Source organism: Mirounga angustirostris, unplaced genomic scaffold (genome assembly GCF_029215605.1).
Source record: "Mirounga angustirostris isolate CCGP_5_RB_7025 unplaced genomic scaffold, mMirAng1.0.hap1 SCAF_2, whole genome shotgun sequence".
Taxonomy (NCBI): domain Eukaryota; kingdom Metazoa; phylum Chordata; class Mammalia; order Carnivora; family Phocidae; genus Mirounga; species Mirounga angustirostris.
In genome coordinates this window covers 89,234,425-89,251,692 of record NW_026991710.1, presented here as the reverse complement: position 1 = coordinate 89,251,692, position 17,268 = coordinate 89,234,425, and the positions used below count along the sequence as shown (strand labels likewise).

The 17,268-nt window shown below is 35.7% G+C and overlaps 1 protein-coding gene across 1 annotated transcript in view; it reads left to right on the top strand.

Annotated features, from left to right (window-relative positions):
* Positions 1–17,268, top strand: part of COL25A1 (collagen type XXV alpha 1 chain) — a 450,625-nt gene that overhangs the window by 352,127 nt on the left and 81,230 nt on the right. The window contains exons 11-12 of the mRNA XM_045880612.2: positions 8,148–8,174; positions 10,180–10,224. Coding sequence (XP_045736568.1) covers positions 8,148–8,174; positions 10,180–10,224 — 72 coding nt within the window. The remainder of the gene's footprint in view (positions 1–8,147; positions 8,175–10,179; positions 10,225–17,268) is intronic.

Sequence of the window (17,268 nt, the reverse complement as noted above, 5' to 3'; positions counted from 1 at the left end):
AGCCACATGTGGCTCTTTAAATGTAAATTAATTAAAATTAAATAAAATTTTAAATCCAATTCCTAACAATTGCACTAGCCACACTTCCAGTGTTCCATAGCCACTTGTGGTTAGTGGTTACCATACTGGATCAAGCAAAATAGACCACTTCCATCATTCCAGAATGTTCTGATGGACAGTGGTGGTCTAGGCGGAAAATAGACCTGAAGAGTAGATGACTATATATTATAGTCCTAAATTTATGTCCTCCTTCTGCTGATCATGGGATATTTAAATTTTAGCAGCTAGTGTTTCTCAGCATTGTTGATTTAAAATAGGAAAAGCACTTACACTTTACTCGATAGAAATATTTTTTACTGAGTGTAGTTACAGTGATAGGCCTTCGTGAACCATAAATTTGTTTCCTTTATGGTACGCTAGGGAAGTATGCTTAATCACAGAGGGCAGAGGAAGCCTGTTAATTTTTCTTTCTTTCTGGGTCATTTCCATTTTGAGTTCAGCAACAAGAAACAATTTATTAAATATTTAGAAGGAATGGAATGAGCTAATTTCAGCTCTGGATATCTGGTGAGAGGTGATAAAGTCTCTGTTTTGGGACCTACTCAGAACATAGATTCTCAAATACCTAGATTTGTCTTTAATCTGAGGTGGTAGTTTATACTCAATATTTAGTCTTGGGTCCTGGTTTTGTTAAGTAGTGAAAAAAACGGATTACTTCTTTAATTTCCTGAGCTTTAAGAGACCTTCCTTACAGAGGTCACAGCTTCATAATCTTGAGAAACACCAATGGATGATTCATCCTTTTGTCCCCCAGAAACTCAGCACTTGAGATAGAGAAGTCAGAAATAATTTATTCCTTTTAAAAAATAATTACTCCATTTAAAACTTTTTGGGGGTCAAATATTCATGAATTAATAGAATTACATGCCATCTTACTGATAGTCTCTAAAGTAGACCTGTTTTAGAAGAACTATTTCAAGGGTGCCTTGGTGGCTCGGTCGTTGAGCATCTGACTCTTGGTTCCCACTCAGGTCAGGATCTCAGGGTGGATGGAACTGCAGGTCTGGCTCTGTGCTCAGGACGGAGTCTGCTTGTCCCTCTCCCTCCCCCTCTGCCCCATACCCCAAGTGCTTTTTGTGTGTGTGTGTGTCTCAAATACATACATACATACATACATACATACATACATACATACATAAAATCATTTTTTAAAAAAGAACTACTTCAAATAGTAGAAATTATGGAGCTATATTATTGACACAAAACTCCCAGAAACTTACAGAGGAAGAACTCCCTCAAAACTGGGAACTCTTTCCCATGATAGAAGAATAATGGTTTGAGTGGTAAAAATATGGAGGAAATCCGGTAAGTGGAATTTAATAATTTTTATGTTCATTAATTCATTGTTTCAATTTAGTCAATATTTATTTGCTAGGCACTAACTAGGTACTGAGGATTTAAAATATATGACCTGAAGAACTTGCTGCCTAGTCAAGTAGATTTTATAAATATGTGAATATATTAAAATATAGCTGGTTAAAATGTGCTAGAGAAACACAGAGGATAAAAATCAGCTCTGTCTGGGTGCAGTGGAGAAGGCTCACAAAGGACATGAGTTATGACTGCTGAGCCCCGAAGAATTATTAAGAACTTCACGTGAAGACTAATAGGAGACTGCTTGGGAAAATATAAATGATTAAGTGTGACTGAAGACAGAGTCCATGAAAGACTCAAAACAAGATATGAGGCTCTCCCATCTCAGCACTATCCCGCTCTTTCTTGTTTATGCTGTATTCCTTCATACCCAGTTCAACTAAATCATTGGCTTTTACACTGAAAACATTTCAGCACACTCTCTTATATTCTAAACATTTCCCAGTAGTTCCTAGTTGGGCATTTCCACACACTTAAGCTATGAAATCTGAATCTTGTAAAACATTACTTGAAGTATACTCCAGACATACATATAATAGTGGCTAGAGTTTATGTTTCTTGACCTTCCCTCATCACACATCCAAGTAGAATATGGAATTTTATATAAGTATATCTTAAATGAATTCTTCTTAAGACCAATTTTCATTATTTATTTCAAATTTCCTCTTACTCTTTAATAACCAAGTTAATGCATTTTCTGATCTTGCAATGCATTTGACGGGGTTAGTATCTTTGAAAAAGTTACAATTAAAGTCTGTTACACCACGTCCCTGAGAAATTCTGGTACTAACATTTTATGACTCCAAAAGTTAGATTATATGTGTTATCATTCTTCCCTACAGAACCTGACTTTAATGTATTTTCTTCGTTTTGCCTAACTCTTATTAAGTCATGGAAAAATTCTTAACTCAAAAAGGAAATAATTTTAAATGGCTTAATCGTTTGGGGCTTTTATCCTCCTCTTTACAGATGGACCACCTCTTTTTTGTTCCCTGTGTTTTTTATTATAGAAGCTGGTTGTATATTCTTGTATCCAGAAATGACCAGCAGCTTTCAGAGCTTCAAATTTTACTGTTAGCCATCAGGGACAGAACAGGAACTGTGTCCGCCCCCTGCTCACACAAAACATCATTTCCTAATAGCAGGCAACCAGAACTTGCCTTAAAACACCTCCCAAGAGGCAACCTAAAGCACATCATTTAGAAACTCTGCATCCTGTTTAAGTAATTAATACCTCAATCAAATTTGGGCTAACATCGGTGGTGTCAGAAGAATTCATTAATTTTTTTCCATTCCATTTCATTCCATGATCTATCAGGCTTCTTAAATTAAAAAGACTTTTTTTTAATTAAAAAATGTTTTTTAAAATTTTTACAAGCTGGGAAGTGCAGCCAATGCATAATGGTTATAGAAACATCCATTTCTTAACTGTGTGTTTGAAGATTAATTGGGGTTGATAATTCTAGATATGGTTTACATAATGGCTTTCTGAAGTGCATTAGAGACCTTGGACCTACATCCACATCCACAACACTTTCCATATTAATGAGACTAACTAAGATGATTTTTGCTTGGCTGTTTTAATATAAAAGGCATGAACTGAATTCCTCCTCTCATTTTTGTCTTTAGAGGTAATCTAGAGGCTATTAGAATATTCCAGTAGTGTTGGAATGACTTGGGTAAATGCAAGGGTGAAAAATCTCATTCCCATCTTGAGACACTGTTGTCTACGGTACAAGAAAAACTTGATTTATTCATATGTATTTATTCCTATAATTTTTATTATCCTCAAAGTAAATACTATTGTGCTTACAAGAATCTGTAAGTCCACACAAATACAGTCTCCCTTCCCGGTCCATATCCCCACCTTCAACTTCCTACCTATAGCCTCTTTGGTGTTCCTTAAACACAATTAGCATGTGCCCACCTCTTGGCCTTTGTACTTGCTGTTCCCTTGCCTGGAACATTCTTCTTCCTTTTATAGGCATGCCTCTGCCTGACCTCTTTCAGGGCTCTGTCCAAGAGTCACTTTATCACTGAGGCCTTCACTGACCTCCCCACCACCCCCACTTTAAAATACTACCACATCTACTTCTCCCAATCCTTATTCCCGTTTGCTTTAGCACTTACCACCTGACACACTTTGATTTTACTCATTTATTTGTTTACTGTCTTTCTCCATTCATTAGAATATGAGGTCTAGGAGGGCATGCATTTTTGCTTATTTTGTTCAGGGCTGTTTCCTCAGTACCGAGAACATTGCCTGACACTCAGTGGGTACTAGAAAACTATTAAGTGGATGAGTTAATGAATGCATGCAAAAGGAGTCACTGGACAATTACCATATGCCAGCTACTGTGCATGACAAAAGACATTTGGTGTGAAGAAAGAAGTAACTAGACGATTACAGTACTGTTGGTAAATTTTATGAAAGAAGTGCTGTCATAGGGGCGCTTTGAAGAACAAAAGAAGGGGACCAGGCCCACAGGTGGGGGCACTGAGCTCTAAGTGATGGAATGGGTAGAGGAGAGAGGACCAAAGAGAAGTTGTAGGAATAGCCAGCCAGAGGTACAGTGGTGCAGAGACGCAAAAGCATGCCTCCTGTGGTGAGCTACCAATCTTACAAAAGCTCCTGCTTTTCTCAAAAGCTATGGAAAGCCATTGAAGAGTTTTTCAGTAGAGGAAAGGTAAGAACCCATTAGCCTTCTAGAAAGCTCACTCAGGCAGCACCGTGCAGAGAGGTGGAAGGAGACTAAAGGCAGAGTGGCCCTCAGGTGGACGCCCATCAGCTAGCTGGGAGAGAAGAGGGTTTGAACAAGGGCATAGTGATGCAGGTGATGAAGAGGGCAGGCTGGAGAGATTCTTGAGTAATTATCTGATATACTTGAGCAGGAAGGGGTAAAGGATCACTCCCAGGCCATGAGTCACACACTTTTTGGAGAAGGCAATCACCAAGTAGGACGATCGTATTTCTCTGACTTACTTGCTCACCATAGTCCACATATTTTACAGTATTTAAAAATGGAATCTAGCAGGGGTGAAGGTAAACAGGAAAGAAAATCAAGGGCGCTGTGTAATTTCTTTCTTGTTTATAAGTTTTAACATTGCATAGCCCTCCATGGCCTCTTCCAAAAAGATCACAAAAACTTTGGTTTTAAAATTTGTCTGCAGATGAGTGATGTTATTACTCCGCACTTGGAATTTTTCAGTGGCTCATTTGGTTTTTATCTTTTGAATACATCATCTAGAACCTGTACCAAAATAAGTGTATTTTAAGGTTTAAATTATAGTTTACACTTCTGGAGGTAAACTTAAAGAAATACAGTTTAATATGTTGAGATTATATATGGTGCACAGTTTTTAATCTTGAGACATGTACACAGAAATTATTTTGAAAAATGAAGAGACCAGATTGTTCCCATTTAAATTGAGCCTCTACAAAGTATATGCAAACATAACAGTGCCCACCAAAAAATATCTAAAAAAGAACAATTTATTGATTAATAAAAATGGAATGAAAAATTGACTCTTTAGTCTGGAAAAATATTTGATCCAAACTTAAGTCATGGAGACAATAATAATGGAATTATTTTAGAAATCTTAAAACACTAGAACAATTGGCTTTAATTTAAGGAATAATAAAAGGAATAATTTGACTAGTGAGTAATGAACTTACGACATTGTTCATCTGAGTCATTATTCGTAATGACTTTTGATCAGACTGAAAATATAAATAAATTTAAGAGGATTAGATAGGTTAGTGAATGGTTGTATGGCATTTGCCCGTTACTTTATTAATTTATATTTGTTCTAGAAGTCACAAAACTAGACAAATGTAAACATCTTAACCAACTGGTAGCAACACACTTTAACTTCAAAATCAATTTTTTTAAAAGATTTTATTTATTTATTTGCTAGAGAGAGAGAAAGAGCACGCAAGCAGGGGGAGTTGCAGAGGGAGAAGCAGGCTCCCCGCTGAGCAGGAAGCCCCATGCAGGGCTGGATCCCAGGACCCTGGTGTCATGACCTGAGCCGAAGGCGGATGCTTAAACAACTGAGCCACCCAGGAGCCCTTAAAATCAATTTTTGAGCAGTGAAGCTTTTATTTGTAAACTTAAATTTAATGACCACAATGTCATAGGTATATAATGGTTTTATTAATCTAAGGACACTCAAAACACATTAAGCAAAATCTTGATCAGCAAAATAACTCTTTGGTGTGTGTGTGTGTGTGTGTGCGCGCGTGTGTGTGTCTATACTTACTCGAATGTATGTCTGTGCCTTATATCCAGCTTCAGTCTATTCCCACTCCCCTGCTAGTAACAGATGACACTTGGCTTGCTACCATTTTTCCCACCAGTGAGATCTAAGGACTATATGCACATTTTTGGTAGCTGAGAATATATCCTTGGCAACTTCGTTATGAATAATCCACAAGACATGTATTCACAGTTCAAAGTTAATGTTACATCTTTAAAACCGCTTTTATTTTTAGAGTTTAGCAAAAATAGAAGTAGTTTCCTAACCGTGAAGAAAAATTTTGTATTTATTTTCTCTATAGCTATCTTTTGATTTTCATGAAATATTGTGTTAAAATAGACAATATAATTTTGTAGATTTCATGGTTATGGGTAGTCTTTCTGAATCTTTAATGTGGTCATGCAACAGAGACCAAATTAGAAAATACAGAAATGTCAGTCTCTAGTTAAAACACTTGATTTCAAATTTGCTCTGATTTTTCTATGAAATATTCCCTTCCTGGGTTATCCATCAATGTAGTGAAAAACTCAACTGTACTGCACAATCTTTTTTCAAGTGGCAAAGTTAGGTTTAAATGGAAACAAACCTTTTTGAATTGAACATTTCCATTCTCAGTCTAAACACTGAATTAATGTACTTTTTGTTATATGATTTCCTTTCTAACATCAACATTTTAAGAAATGAAATGCCCTAGAGATGCTGGGGCAAATGGAATCATAGACCATGATAAAATCCAAGTCTTCTTCGACTCTCAGCTCTCCCATCGCTACAACTTCCAAATTCTGCCTTTACTTAACATTAGCATTCACTTCCCAAACAATTTACCCAAGTGAGAGATGATTAAGCCTGTTTATGTGCTAAGGGGAAGGAACTAGTGGAAAGCAGGAGGCTCTGATACAGATGCATGGATAATTGTTGGAGAAAGATCCCCGAGGACAGAGACAAGGATGGATTCCAGAGTCTACTGGATGCATCTGCCTGCAGAAGAGGGATGCCTCTTCTCCCTCTGACATAGGAAGGAGGTCCACGTGGGTTTAGATTGATGAGAGACATAATGTTGAGGGAATTTACACTTGATATCCTCTATTTTCTCTGCAAAATCTGAAACAGGGAGAATTTTAAGTAGAAGGGGTGAAATGGGGAGGGAGGCTGTCTGACTGCACAGATATACCAGATAACCAGCTCATTAAGAGGTTAGTCAGTTGAGTAAATAAACAAGGAACATAGAAAGGTGATATTGCACAGTGCGCTTTCAACAACCTAAAGCTGATTTTATGAGGAAATTCTTAGTGTTCCTGTGAGGATTACAAAATAATTTATGAGGAACAGATTCTCTGAATGTTCCTAAACATGGTGTATTTTTAATAAAAAAGTTATGCATGACTAATTCTCCCTCTAATGTGCACTCTAGTGCTTTCTTTAATAGTACAGAGTATGAATTAAGATGCTGATTAACTGAAATGTCACACATTGAAAATAGGCTAGCCATTCATTAGGTGTAATGGAATACAGAGCCAGTTAACATGAAGTGATAGAGTAAACTATCATTTACTATCATTTATAAAGTATAACTTTGTTAAAATATACTAAAATTAAAAGTATTTGTAAAAAGAATTAGAAGAAAAATGCTCAATATTTTATGTAAAAATAGACATAAATAGTCAGAATTATAGCTGGATGTCTTTGTGCTCTTTTCCACCATCCCAAAGCTTCGCCTAATTCTACATAAAGCCAACAGAATCCCAATGCTGACTTTGTGGTTGAAAAACAGCTAAATCTCAGAACTGCCGTATTTCCATTTTATATGTAAATATTCCCATCCATCTTCCTAAATATTCTATTCCCCCCACGCGCCCAGTATCATAGTTATCGACAGCTGACAGCATCTTTTGTTTCCTTTTCTGGTACACCCTAGGTGCCACAGTTGACCTTGGCATCCCCTAGTTTGTAAACAAGTTTTTGTGCCACATTTCATAAGAGGAAGAATAGGACAAAACATGTTTCTTTGTAATGCTATTCAATGATTCCCTTTGCAAATCCGCTTCCTGAAGTTTTGCAGATGCATAAGTCACATAATGTGCTGCTTGCTGGGGAACTGCATTGCATTTTCACTGCTCCTAGCAGTAACATCTCCAGCCTCTTCTAAATGAGATTGAGGTGGTAGATGTACAGATATTTGAAGAAACAAATGCACCAGAACAGCAAAGATTCTTTTTTTAAAGGAAAAATCAGAATCTAACTGCATATGCTTAATGGTCTTCAAAAGAAAACAAGAGAGAAGAAAAGACCTATTGTGTACTTCCAACCAGTAATTTCCGTTTTCCCCGACATACAAAACATCAGCATATTTCTGCACAGCATAGAGAACCTTGCAGACTAGGACAGTTTTAATTGGCCGTTTAAGTTTAAATGGTTACATTAGTATGTTAATTGAATAATTTTTCTATTTTTAGGGTCCTCTGGGGCCTCCAGGACAAAAGGTAGAGTATAAACAGTACTGGGGATGTAATTATACTTGCATTGCCTAATGCCTAGCATGAGAGGTGAATAGAATTAGCTCCTGTAAGCCATGCTGAAGCATCTGGATTGTGCATTCTCCTTTCTAAAAATACAATCATTTAATGTGAGCCATTAGATTTCTAATCAACTCCATTATAGAAAATCCAATAAATCCAGAGTAAATTCTTTTTAAGCTGTCTGTCGAACTTTAGGTTATTGAATTTTTAATTAAAATACTGGCAAAACATTGTGACAAAACTTAGAATTTGAAAGGTCATATGACTTTGCAGACTGAGTGCATGGTCCTGCTCAAGGATTATGACCAAATGATCGTAGAACAGACCAGAACAAAAGATGTACTTGTTGTTTGGTGACTGTATTCCATTGGTCCATTAGTGTTTTCCTTTGCTGAGGTAAGCTGAAAAGTGACTTCCTGATTGTCATTTCCCAGTCATCAGAATTCACCATTACATTCTGATGGAGAGGGTCTAGCGCTTCTAAAATTACATCAATACTACAGTAGTAAATATATCAATAGTAAGTAGGTGGCCCTTTGCCAACAAAATATTGCTAAGTTCCCATTCCCTGTTACAACTCCCACCACGCAATGGGGAAAAGGGGATATTTAACCTGCAGAAAACTAAAGAAAACAATTGTATTACAACAGGTGGAAAAGTGATTATTCTTTATCTTTGGAATCCATCAAAGATAGAGACTTTTTATTCCCCAAGCACTGGGCATGTGGCATCTGTTGAAACATAATCCTACAAACCAAGTCCAAAGCCAATGAGTTGTGAGACAACTTGTGTATAAGAACACTTTGTCCTTCGCAATAATGTCTCTATTAAGCATGGTGTGAAATTGTAAAGCTACCCTAATCCACATGCGACCAGGCTAAAATTACTGCCTGAGGCTTCAGGAAGTCTTTTAATGACCCACTCAATATAATTACCAAAACACTAAGGAACTTGCCATCTCAATTTGTTTTGCATATAATGACTATATATTTTTTAGTGACTATATTTTTAATAAACTTTCTCTTTTAGAGCAGCTTGAGGTTTATATTTACTCTTTAAAAAAACTTTTTTCCCATTATTATTAAAGAAATTTAATATCATACATCAACTTAGAAAGATCTGTTTTCTAGGGCTAGACAAAGAATAAACATATTTTATTTAAAAATGATTTCTCCAGAGCCTGAAAGGGGGTGACATCACTATCCGAAAACATTTGTTAATGTTCTATATCCAGGTAAATGTCATAGATTTTCTCAGGTGATAATTAGGTTTCTTATTCTCAGTTCACCCCACCTACATCCAACCGTTCGTAATCACCCCAGTGCAGATGTGCACACATGTCTACACACACACACTCTTAACTTAATATTTGATGTGTTGTTGTGTTATTCCTAGTCAGTGTTTAACATTTGTAACACCTTTTCTAGTCTAGGAAGACATATTCACACTCACCTGGCTTAAATGTACACCCTGAAAGTCCAGGGGAAAATGCTTCAAATACAACAAATTTGAGTGCCTTATTTGACTAATTGTGAAACAAGTGGTTGTTATTTTAATTACCTTTTGTTTTATGGTATTTAAACTCCTGAAATGCAAGAGTTACTGCTACTGCTAGGCTTTTCCAGATGGAACTAAGCCTGTTTATTTCTTAAAAGCACCAAAATTTAGAGCCATGTGGCCTTCTGATAGCTGTGGATCCCAATTTATGATGTGAATTTCTTTAAAATCATATTAGGGATAAGTGGATATTTAGAAACATGGTTAAATTTAACTCCGTAGTTTCTGGGAATGCTTGATGAATCTGCTTACATTATTATATATCTGAATACCATGCATAAGATCTGAAAAACTTAGCCTTTCACACATGTTTTAGCAAGGTAAGGTTATGGCTGACATAATTAATACAATACAAACTTAGAATTGAAATATTTTGTGATTCTATGCTTAATTTAATCATGTGTCTTCTTAGGGTTCTGTTGGAGTACCTGGAATTCCAGGGGTGAATGGTCAAAAGGTAAGTTCTATAGAATATTTTTGATCATTTAAAGGGATTAAAATCACAAAATTATTCTAGTCAGTAATGCTAGTAAAAAGTTTATATACTTATAAAAGCACTACATATACTTTTGAAATGCAGGGAAATTATGTGCAAAAGATCAAACTAATTTAATTTTTAATGATGCATTAAATAGTCAGAAACTCTTAGAAAAATTTCCATTCTATTTTGATAAGTTTTGTAGGAGATACAACTATATCTTTCTTATAAAGTATATATATATATATATATAATAAATATACATAGAATAGGAAAAATTTTGTGTTTAACAGTAATTGTCATAAACAAAATATACTCCAGTTTATTCTTGTCATGGCAAAAGTAACATGTATTATTTCTTTCATTAACAAAAATTCTTACAGAGGGAACCTATTGGAATATTCTGAATTTAGGAGCAAGCTCTTTTTACTATCAAGAAAAATTAGGGTTTAAATAGACTCGCCAAGCTCTGGTAGTACACTTTTACTGTACTGTTAATAATGAGGGGGAAAATAAAATAAGAAAACCCCACAACTTTACATAGACATATCTATATGTGTGGTTACATCTATTCCTTCAACATACTTACTGGTTGGACAAAGCATCTAGCATCATCCCACAAGTGGGTCTGCTTTTCTATGCTCCCCAATAGTGCTGACTGGCTTTTCAATCTGGAACCTCTACAGAGACCAGGAAAACCATAGGGGCAGCTAACAAAGCCAGTCTACCAGGAGCCAGGAAGCTGAGCTAGGGACTTTCTTGTCTCCCTTAGAGTTTTTGGACTAACCCTATAAAATCCTGTGACCCATCAGCTTGTGTTCAACAGAAAATTTTTAAATCTGTGCACTCTGGATTAAATTCTGAAATCATAAGGAGCCGAATATTTACAGACAGAAGAGACCTCCTAGTGACCTTTCCCATCTTGTCCATCTTTTCTTCTTCAAAAAGATACTAACAATCACTATTTAAAACCTACAGTGGCTAGCAAAAAGCATGAGTCTGCCACTTACAGGCCGCATGAATTTTGGCAAAGTCCTTGAATTCTCTGGCCTCAGTCTCTTCATATGTAAAAGGAAGACAAAAACAGTTTCTACCTACTAGGGTCAACGTGAGGATTAAATGGCAAGTAGACATAAAGCCTTTATGACAGTGGTGATCTTACAATGAAACGTTTCCTTCATTGATCTGTATCTTAAACAAGGTCCTCTGCTTCCACGATTACTCAATTCCCAGTGAAACTGATGTCCTCAACCAAGGCTTATGGTATCCGCTAATCCACAAACCAAACACTGCGCACTCCATGGGAATGAACTGCCCAGCTCACTGCTCTATTTGCCACTTAATAAAATACATATCTGTTTGCTTCACAAATCCTGGTAAAGAGCAAAGATTAACTTTCTATTTAGAATATTTCAGATCATGGAGGGATACATAAAAATTTGGAAGTATATTCATTCTAAGATGGATTTTAAAGTTATGTAAGTCAAGATAATATTTGGAGAAGACAGATATGGATATAAGAGAAATGTTTTTAACATTGGTGAAGAACAAAGCTTATACCCTTAAGGTTAATGTTTGCTCTGTCTTCTTTGCTTCTTTTCTTTTTTCAACTTTGGGACAATCATGAAAATTTATAGAAACCTTTAACCTGAAACAAAACAACTTTAAAACTGTCACATACATGTTTATGAAAACTGCATATTCTTTATTTTTGCAAAGGAAATATGCAATTTCCTTAGCAAGAGAAAGGAATGTGACATTTTCTTGTCCTAGTCACCAAGTTTAAATTATATTTCAAGAAAATAGACAGTTAATATTTGCAGTTTTATGTCTTGTTATACATCTTTGTGGCATTTTAAAGTGTTTTCTATAGGACCTAGGGAAGGTAAATAATTTCACACTTTTATGACGGTATTAGCAAAATGTAGTTTACGATTGTTTTTCCTACTCCATAGAATTTAACCTAAAACTTTGTGGATGAAATTTCTGTTAACACTAGTGATTATCTAACATTTGTAATATTTGCTGTATCATCTCTAGGAAAATAAAGTGCAAAACCATGAGTCCTTCACCGAAACAGCAGGTCATTTAGACAGTAAAAACAAAGCTGGAAATGGAGTAATAATTCTGTACTTAAGCATATGACATATGTTTTGGATCTCTACAATTTGTTTTTCTAAGAAAAGAGCTTACAATGACATAATTTTTTAAAGCACCTAAATGTCCTCAAGCTGTCTTAAGAAAACATTTTTTCTACATTACAATTTCACTTTTCCAAAGAAGTACTTTTGTGGCTTAGAAAATATTTTTCAAATAATGGCTAAGGAAGAATATGATTTCTAAGCCATCAGAAATACAACAAATGACAACTAGAAAATAGAAAGATTTTTCTCTCACAAAAAAGGAAGAAAAATATTTTTAAAAAGTATTTTGTTTTCCATCCAGATTGACAAAATTGGTGATTGGCTTTGGCTAATAAACTTGGTACTGACATTTTTTTTTTTACACTATTTTCCTTCAAATACGGGTCACCTTGACTGCTAATCTGAATATTTCTTATTTTGTAATGGTCTTTCAGTGATTCAGATTGTATTAGGAGAAAGGACTTACATAAGCAGTAACATGGCATTAAACCCAAATCTAGCTTTTTCTGGCATCACAATCTACAAAGGGCTCCTGAACATCTTCTGTGAAATGTGGAAGGCAGTGTGGTATGGAGGAAAAAGTGTGGACTCTGTAGTCAGAATGAATGGGTCAGATCGTAGTTCTCATTTGGGCAAGTTATATAATGTTTCTAAGGCTTAGGTGTAAAATATAAATACAGACCTTGCAGTATTAACTAGATAATGTCTCTAAAGTGAAGGTAATGTTACAGATGCTCAATACATATTATCAAGTATCTGTAGGAATAGTATCACACTGTAGGAGTTTCAGCAAATGAGCCCTAGGTTTACCCTCAAGCAGGGAGAAGAAGCCAGCTGAATCATGATAGGAAGAGTATGAATATGCAAAATTACACAGGAAGGTAAAATGTTTCTCTGTGCCCCGGCTTTTTCCCCACTCACCCTCCCAGGAGCGCTGTCCTGGAGTCAAGATGCTCTGTTTTCTTCCACCTCATGTGCAGCCTTTGAAAGACCCTTTTCCTGTCTGGTCTTAAGGCAGTTGCATTTGTGAAATGAGACCAAGGGCTGTACTAATTTATTTCTAAGTCTCCAAGAGATAAAGTCACCCGTGTCTCATTTTTGATTCAACCAGCTTCTAGTATTCTCTGTTCCCAATTCTGAAAGCTGTTGTTTCCATAATTTAGATTTGTTGCCAGCAGCCAAAGCAGTTAGGGTAGATTTAATACTAAGTCTTACCTAAAAATATGAAATGTTGTCCTCTTCTTCCCTAGCTAATTGTATTGGACACAAAATCTTGTAATTCTCAAGAATAAATCTTGTCAGTCTAGGGTGGCTCAGTTGGTTAAGCAACTGCCTTCGGCTCAGGTCATGATCCCAGAGTCCTGGGATCGAGTCCCACCTTGGGCTCTCTGCTCAGTGGGGAGCCTGCTTCTCCCTCTGACCCTCTCCCTTCTCATGCTGTTTCTCTCTCTCTCTAATAAATAAATAAATAAAAATCTTAAAAAAAAGATCTAATTATACCTTTAGATCTTGTCAGTCTAAAGGTATAATTACCATTTTGTTTGTGCTCCATTATTCATTATCCCTCTCTGTCTGTCTGTCTGTCTGTCTCTCACACACACACATGCATACATGAAGAGATGTATATCTAAATATTTGACAATTAAACCCTACTTCTCAGATATAATGGAGAAGTGGGAGCTTTCAAAAATAATTTTGTGGTAGAACCATCTTTCAAACCATCTTTTAAACTATCTTTTTAACTTTTGTCCCTTTGACAAAATTAATTGCTGTCTATAATTTTTGGTAACCAGGTAATGGGTATTAAGGGAGGCATGTGATGTGATGAGCACTGGGTATTATACACAACTAATGAATCATTGAACACTACATCAGAAATTAATGATGTACCTATATGCTGGCTAGCTGAACATAATCAATTTTTGTATATATGTGTGTATCAGAATTTTTAAAATCTCAACTTTTATTAGGTGGTATTAGAACCCTATATTTTTCTATTCTTTCCACATTTTCACATTAATTGGCACCCATAAAAGCAAATCATCATAATGACAATTTACTTGAATAGCAATCAATGCCCAGCACTGGGCAAATACAACTGAAGAGGAGGTCTGGGGACAGAGACAGGGAGCATTAAAAGTCTAATTGGTGCAGTTAACACCCTTGTCTGTTTGTTACTATGAAAATAATAATAAAGATTTTTAGGATTAAAAACCAATTATTTTGTCTAAGCAAGCTAGAATATTTTTGAAACCCCAGAATCATAGGGATTGTTTCCAAAGCAAAACAAATATCAGAAGATCTTATTCATGGATTTTCCAAGTATTTTCTAGAATTTATTATTTTTAAAACTTCAAAACATAAAATAAATAAAAAATGATGTTAGCATATCATCTACGAATCTATCCCAGATAGCTATGTAATTTTTAAGGAACATTAAACTTTAATTAATTTATAGTTATGGTATTTAGAATTCCTTTTCATCTCTTATCCATGGATCTCACAGTCTTCACTGACATTAATCCTCACAACATACTTCTAATGGCATTTTTATTGTAAGTGTATTTAGAGAGCAGATAAATTGAAGCTCTCAGACTTCCAAAGGTCAAGCTGTTTATTCAAGTCTATTCAGTGGGCCGTTCAATGAACTCAATATTTTTTATCCTTGATTCACTTACTGTAACAACTAAATACACTCTTTTCTTTGGCTTCCTTGGCTCTATCATTAAGCAGTCTGAATTAAATTCCTGAAGGATTTGAATATAGTTGTTTGTTTTCTGGTTGGTTAGCTTAAAATTTTCCTATAGCAGAATTTATTCAGTGGTCCCATTACCCAATATAGTTGTGACTTTCTGATTTTAGACTTTAAGAAAAGATACGCAGAGCAAATGAAGTGATTGATTTCTGATTCCAGATTAATGAATAGTTCAGGGAAAGTATCTTACAGCAATTCAATCATTTTACAGGTTAAAGTTGAGACAAATTATTTTTATTAGTTTTTCTATCTTCTGAAGTTAGCAATTATGTGCATTAGAATTCTCAGAATACATGAGTTTTTTTCTCTAGTAACTATAATAATAGGATGTGTTCTTTCTTCTAAAAGAAACATCATCATTTTCCTATTACAGAACATTTCATGTGGTCAAATCACTTTAGCCCTAAGTGTGATTCATGTATTCTCAGGCATTTTTATATACATGCTTACTCTTAAAGAGACTTTTTACTCAATTTTACTTGTTAAGTGGGAAAAACAACATTTCTATTCTTTATGTAATGAATTTTAAGTTCCTTTAGAGAGGAATGAAAAGTTAGTTACAAGAGGTAGTTTAATGTTGGCTTGAAATAAATCAAGTACAGTAAAGATTTTTTTTAAACCACTTTCCCCCTAACTCCATTAAAGGCATGTTACTATAGAATTTGATAATAATTATCATTCTACTAAATTCTATCATTCTACTAAAATATTGGGAGAGGGAAGAATAAAAAGTTGAGGGAAAGGGATTTCTGGGGAAAGGGGTGTGAGAGAAGGCAAGCTGCTCACAGGCCATCCCAAAACAAACAACAAAGCAAATGTGTTTGAATTATGATATCATCAGGTCCACTTATTTTCCATTTTAATTGAAAAAACACTATATTTTATAGAAGGGATCACAAAAATACTGATTTACTACATCTGATTCGATTGTATACGTAATCTGGGAAAGCTTTTTAAAGAAACTTCCCATGAATGCGTCCACTGATTCACTTGTTGATTTTTTTGGTCATCCATACAGCCCTTACTACTAAGTGCCAGGCAGCATCTCTCTTGGTCCTCATGGAATTTCCAGCCTAATTGGGGATGGAGACATTAAATGAACAGTTATACTAGAAACCTGTTACATTACAGTTCTTTTAAGGACTGTGGCCGAGAAGCGTAGGGCAGCCTGGCCTGGTGCACAGAGCCAAGTAAGGCCAAGTAATGCTTCTCCGTATGGATAGGTGACTTTGGGTGAGACCTAACAGGTGGGCAGCATTTGGCAAGGGAAGAGAAACTACCCCTATGGTGCTGTACTTACAAATTAAATTACAGACAACCTTGGTCTTAGAATTTGGTTTCTAAAACACCGTATTATCAATCACAGTGGGGCTTTTGTATTCATCATGGTCTACCTTTTCTCCAAGCTTATGACCCCCTCTCTCTCTCCCCCTCCCACTCGTGCTGTCTCTCTCTCTCTTTCTAAAATAAATAAATAAAATAAAATAAAGCCTACAATGAAATAACTTACTGTGACAATCCTAACAGGTTAGCATCTACCCAATTCCATCCATTTGATAGGAGGCCACATTGCCAAGCAGATAGTAACCATTTTCCAACTGCGAAACAGCACCAGTGGGGTTAATTTATGAGAAATTGAATTTCTTTCAGGATCCTCTGCTCTGTCTTCTCTGCCCAATACAGAGAACAGAAGAGCGCAGTATATAATAATTCCTAACATGTTAGTCAGCATTTACTATCAGGTACTGTCCTTAGTGTTGTGTGCCTATTAGCTCACTTATTCCTCACAGCAATCCTATGAAGTAGCAACTAGCATCTCCACTTTATTAATGAGCAAATGGGAGTACAGAAAGGATAAATATTTTGCCCAGTGTTACCGAGGTGTCTGTGGTGTTCAGCTTCAAAGCCAGGCAGTCTGTTCTCACTGCACACGACTCTGCTTCCACTGTTAAGAATGAGGATCTTAAATTCAGAATATCCCAGCTTTGCTTTTCAGTATTTGCATGACCTTGGGCAAATTACTTACCGTCTCTAAGCCTTAGTGTCTTCGTTCATCAAATGAAGATTAAAATATTTACCTCGAAGTTTAATCAGAAAAAATAAAGTAATAAATGTAACTTTATT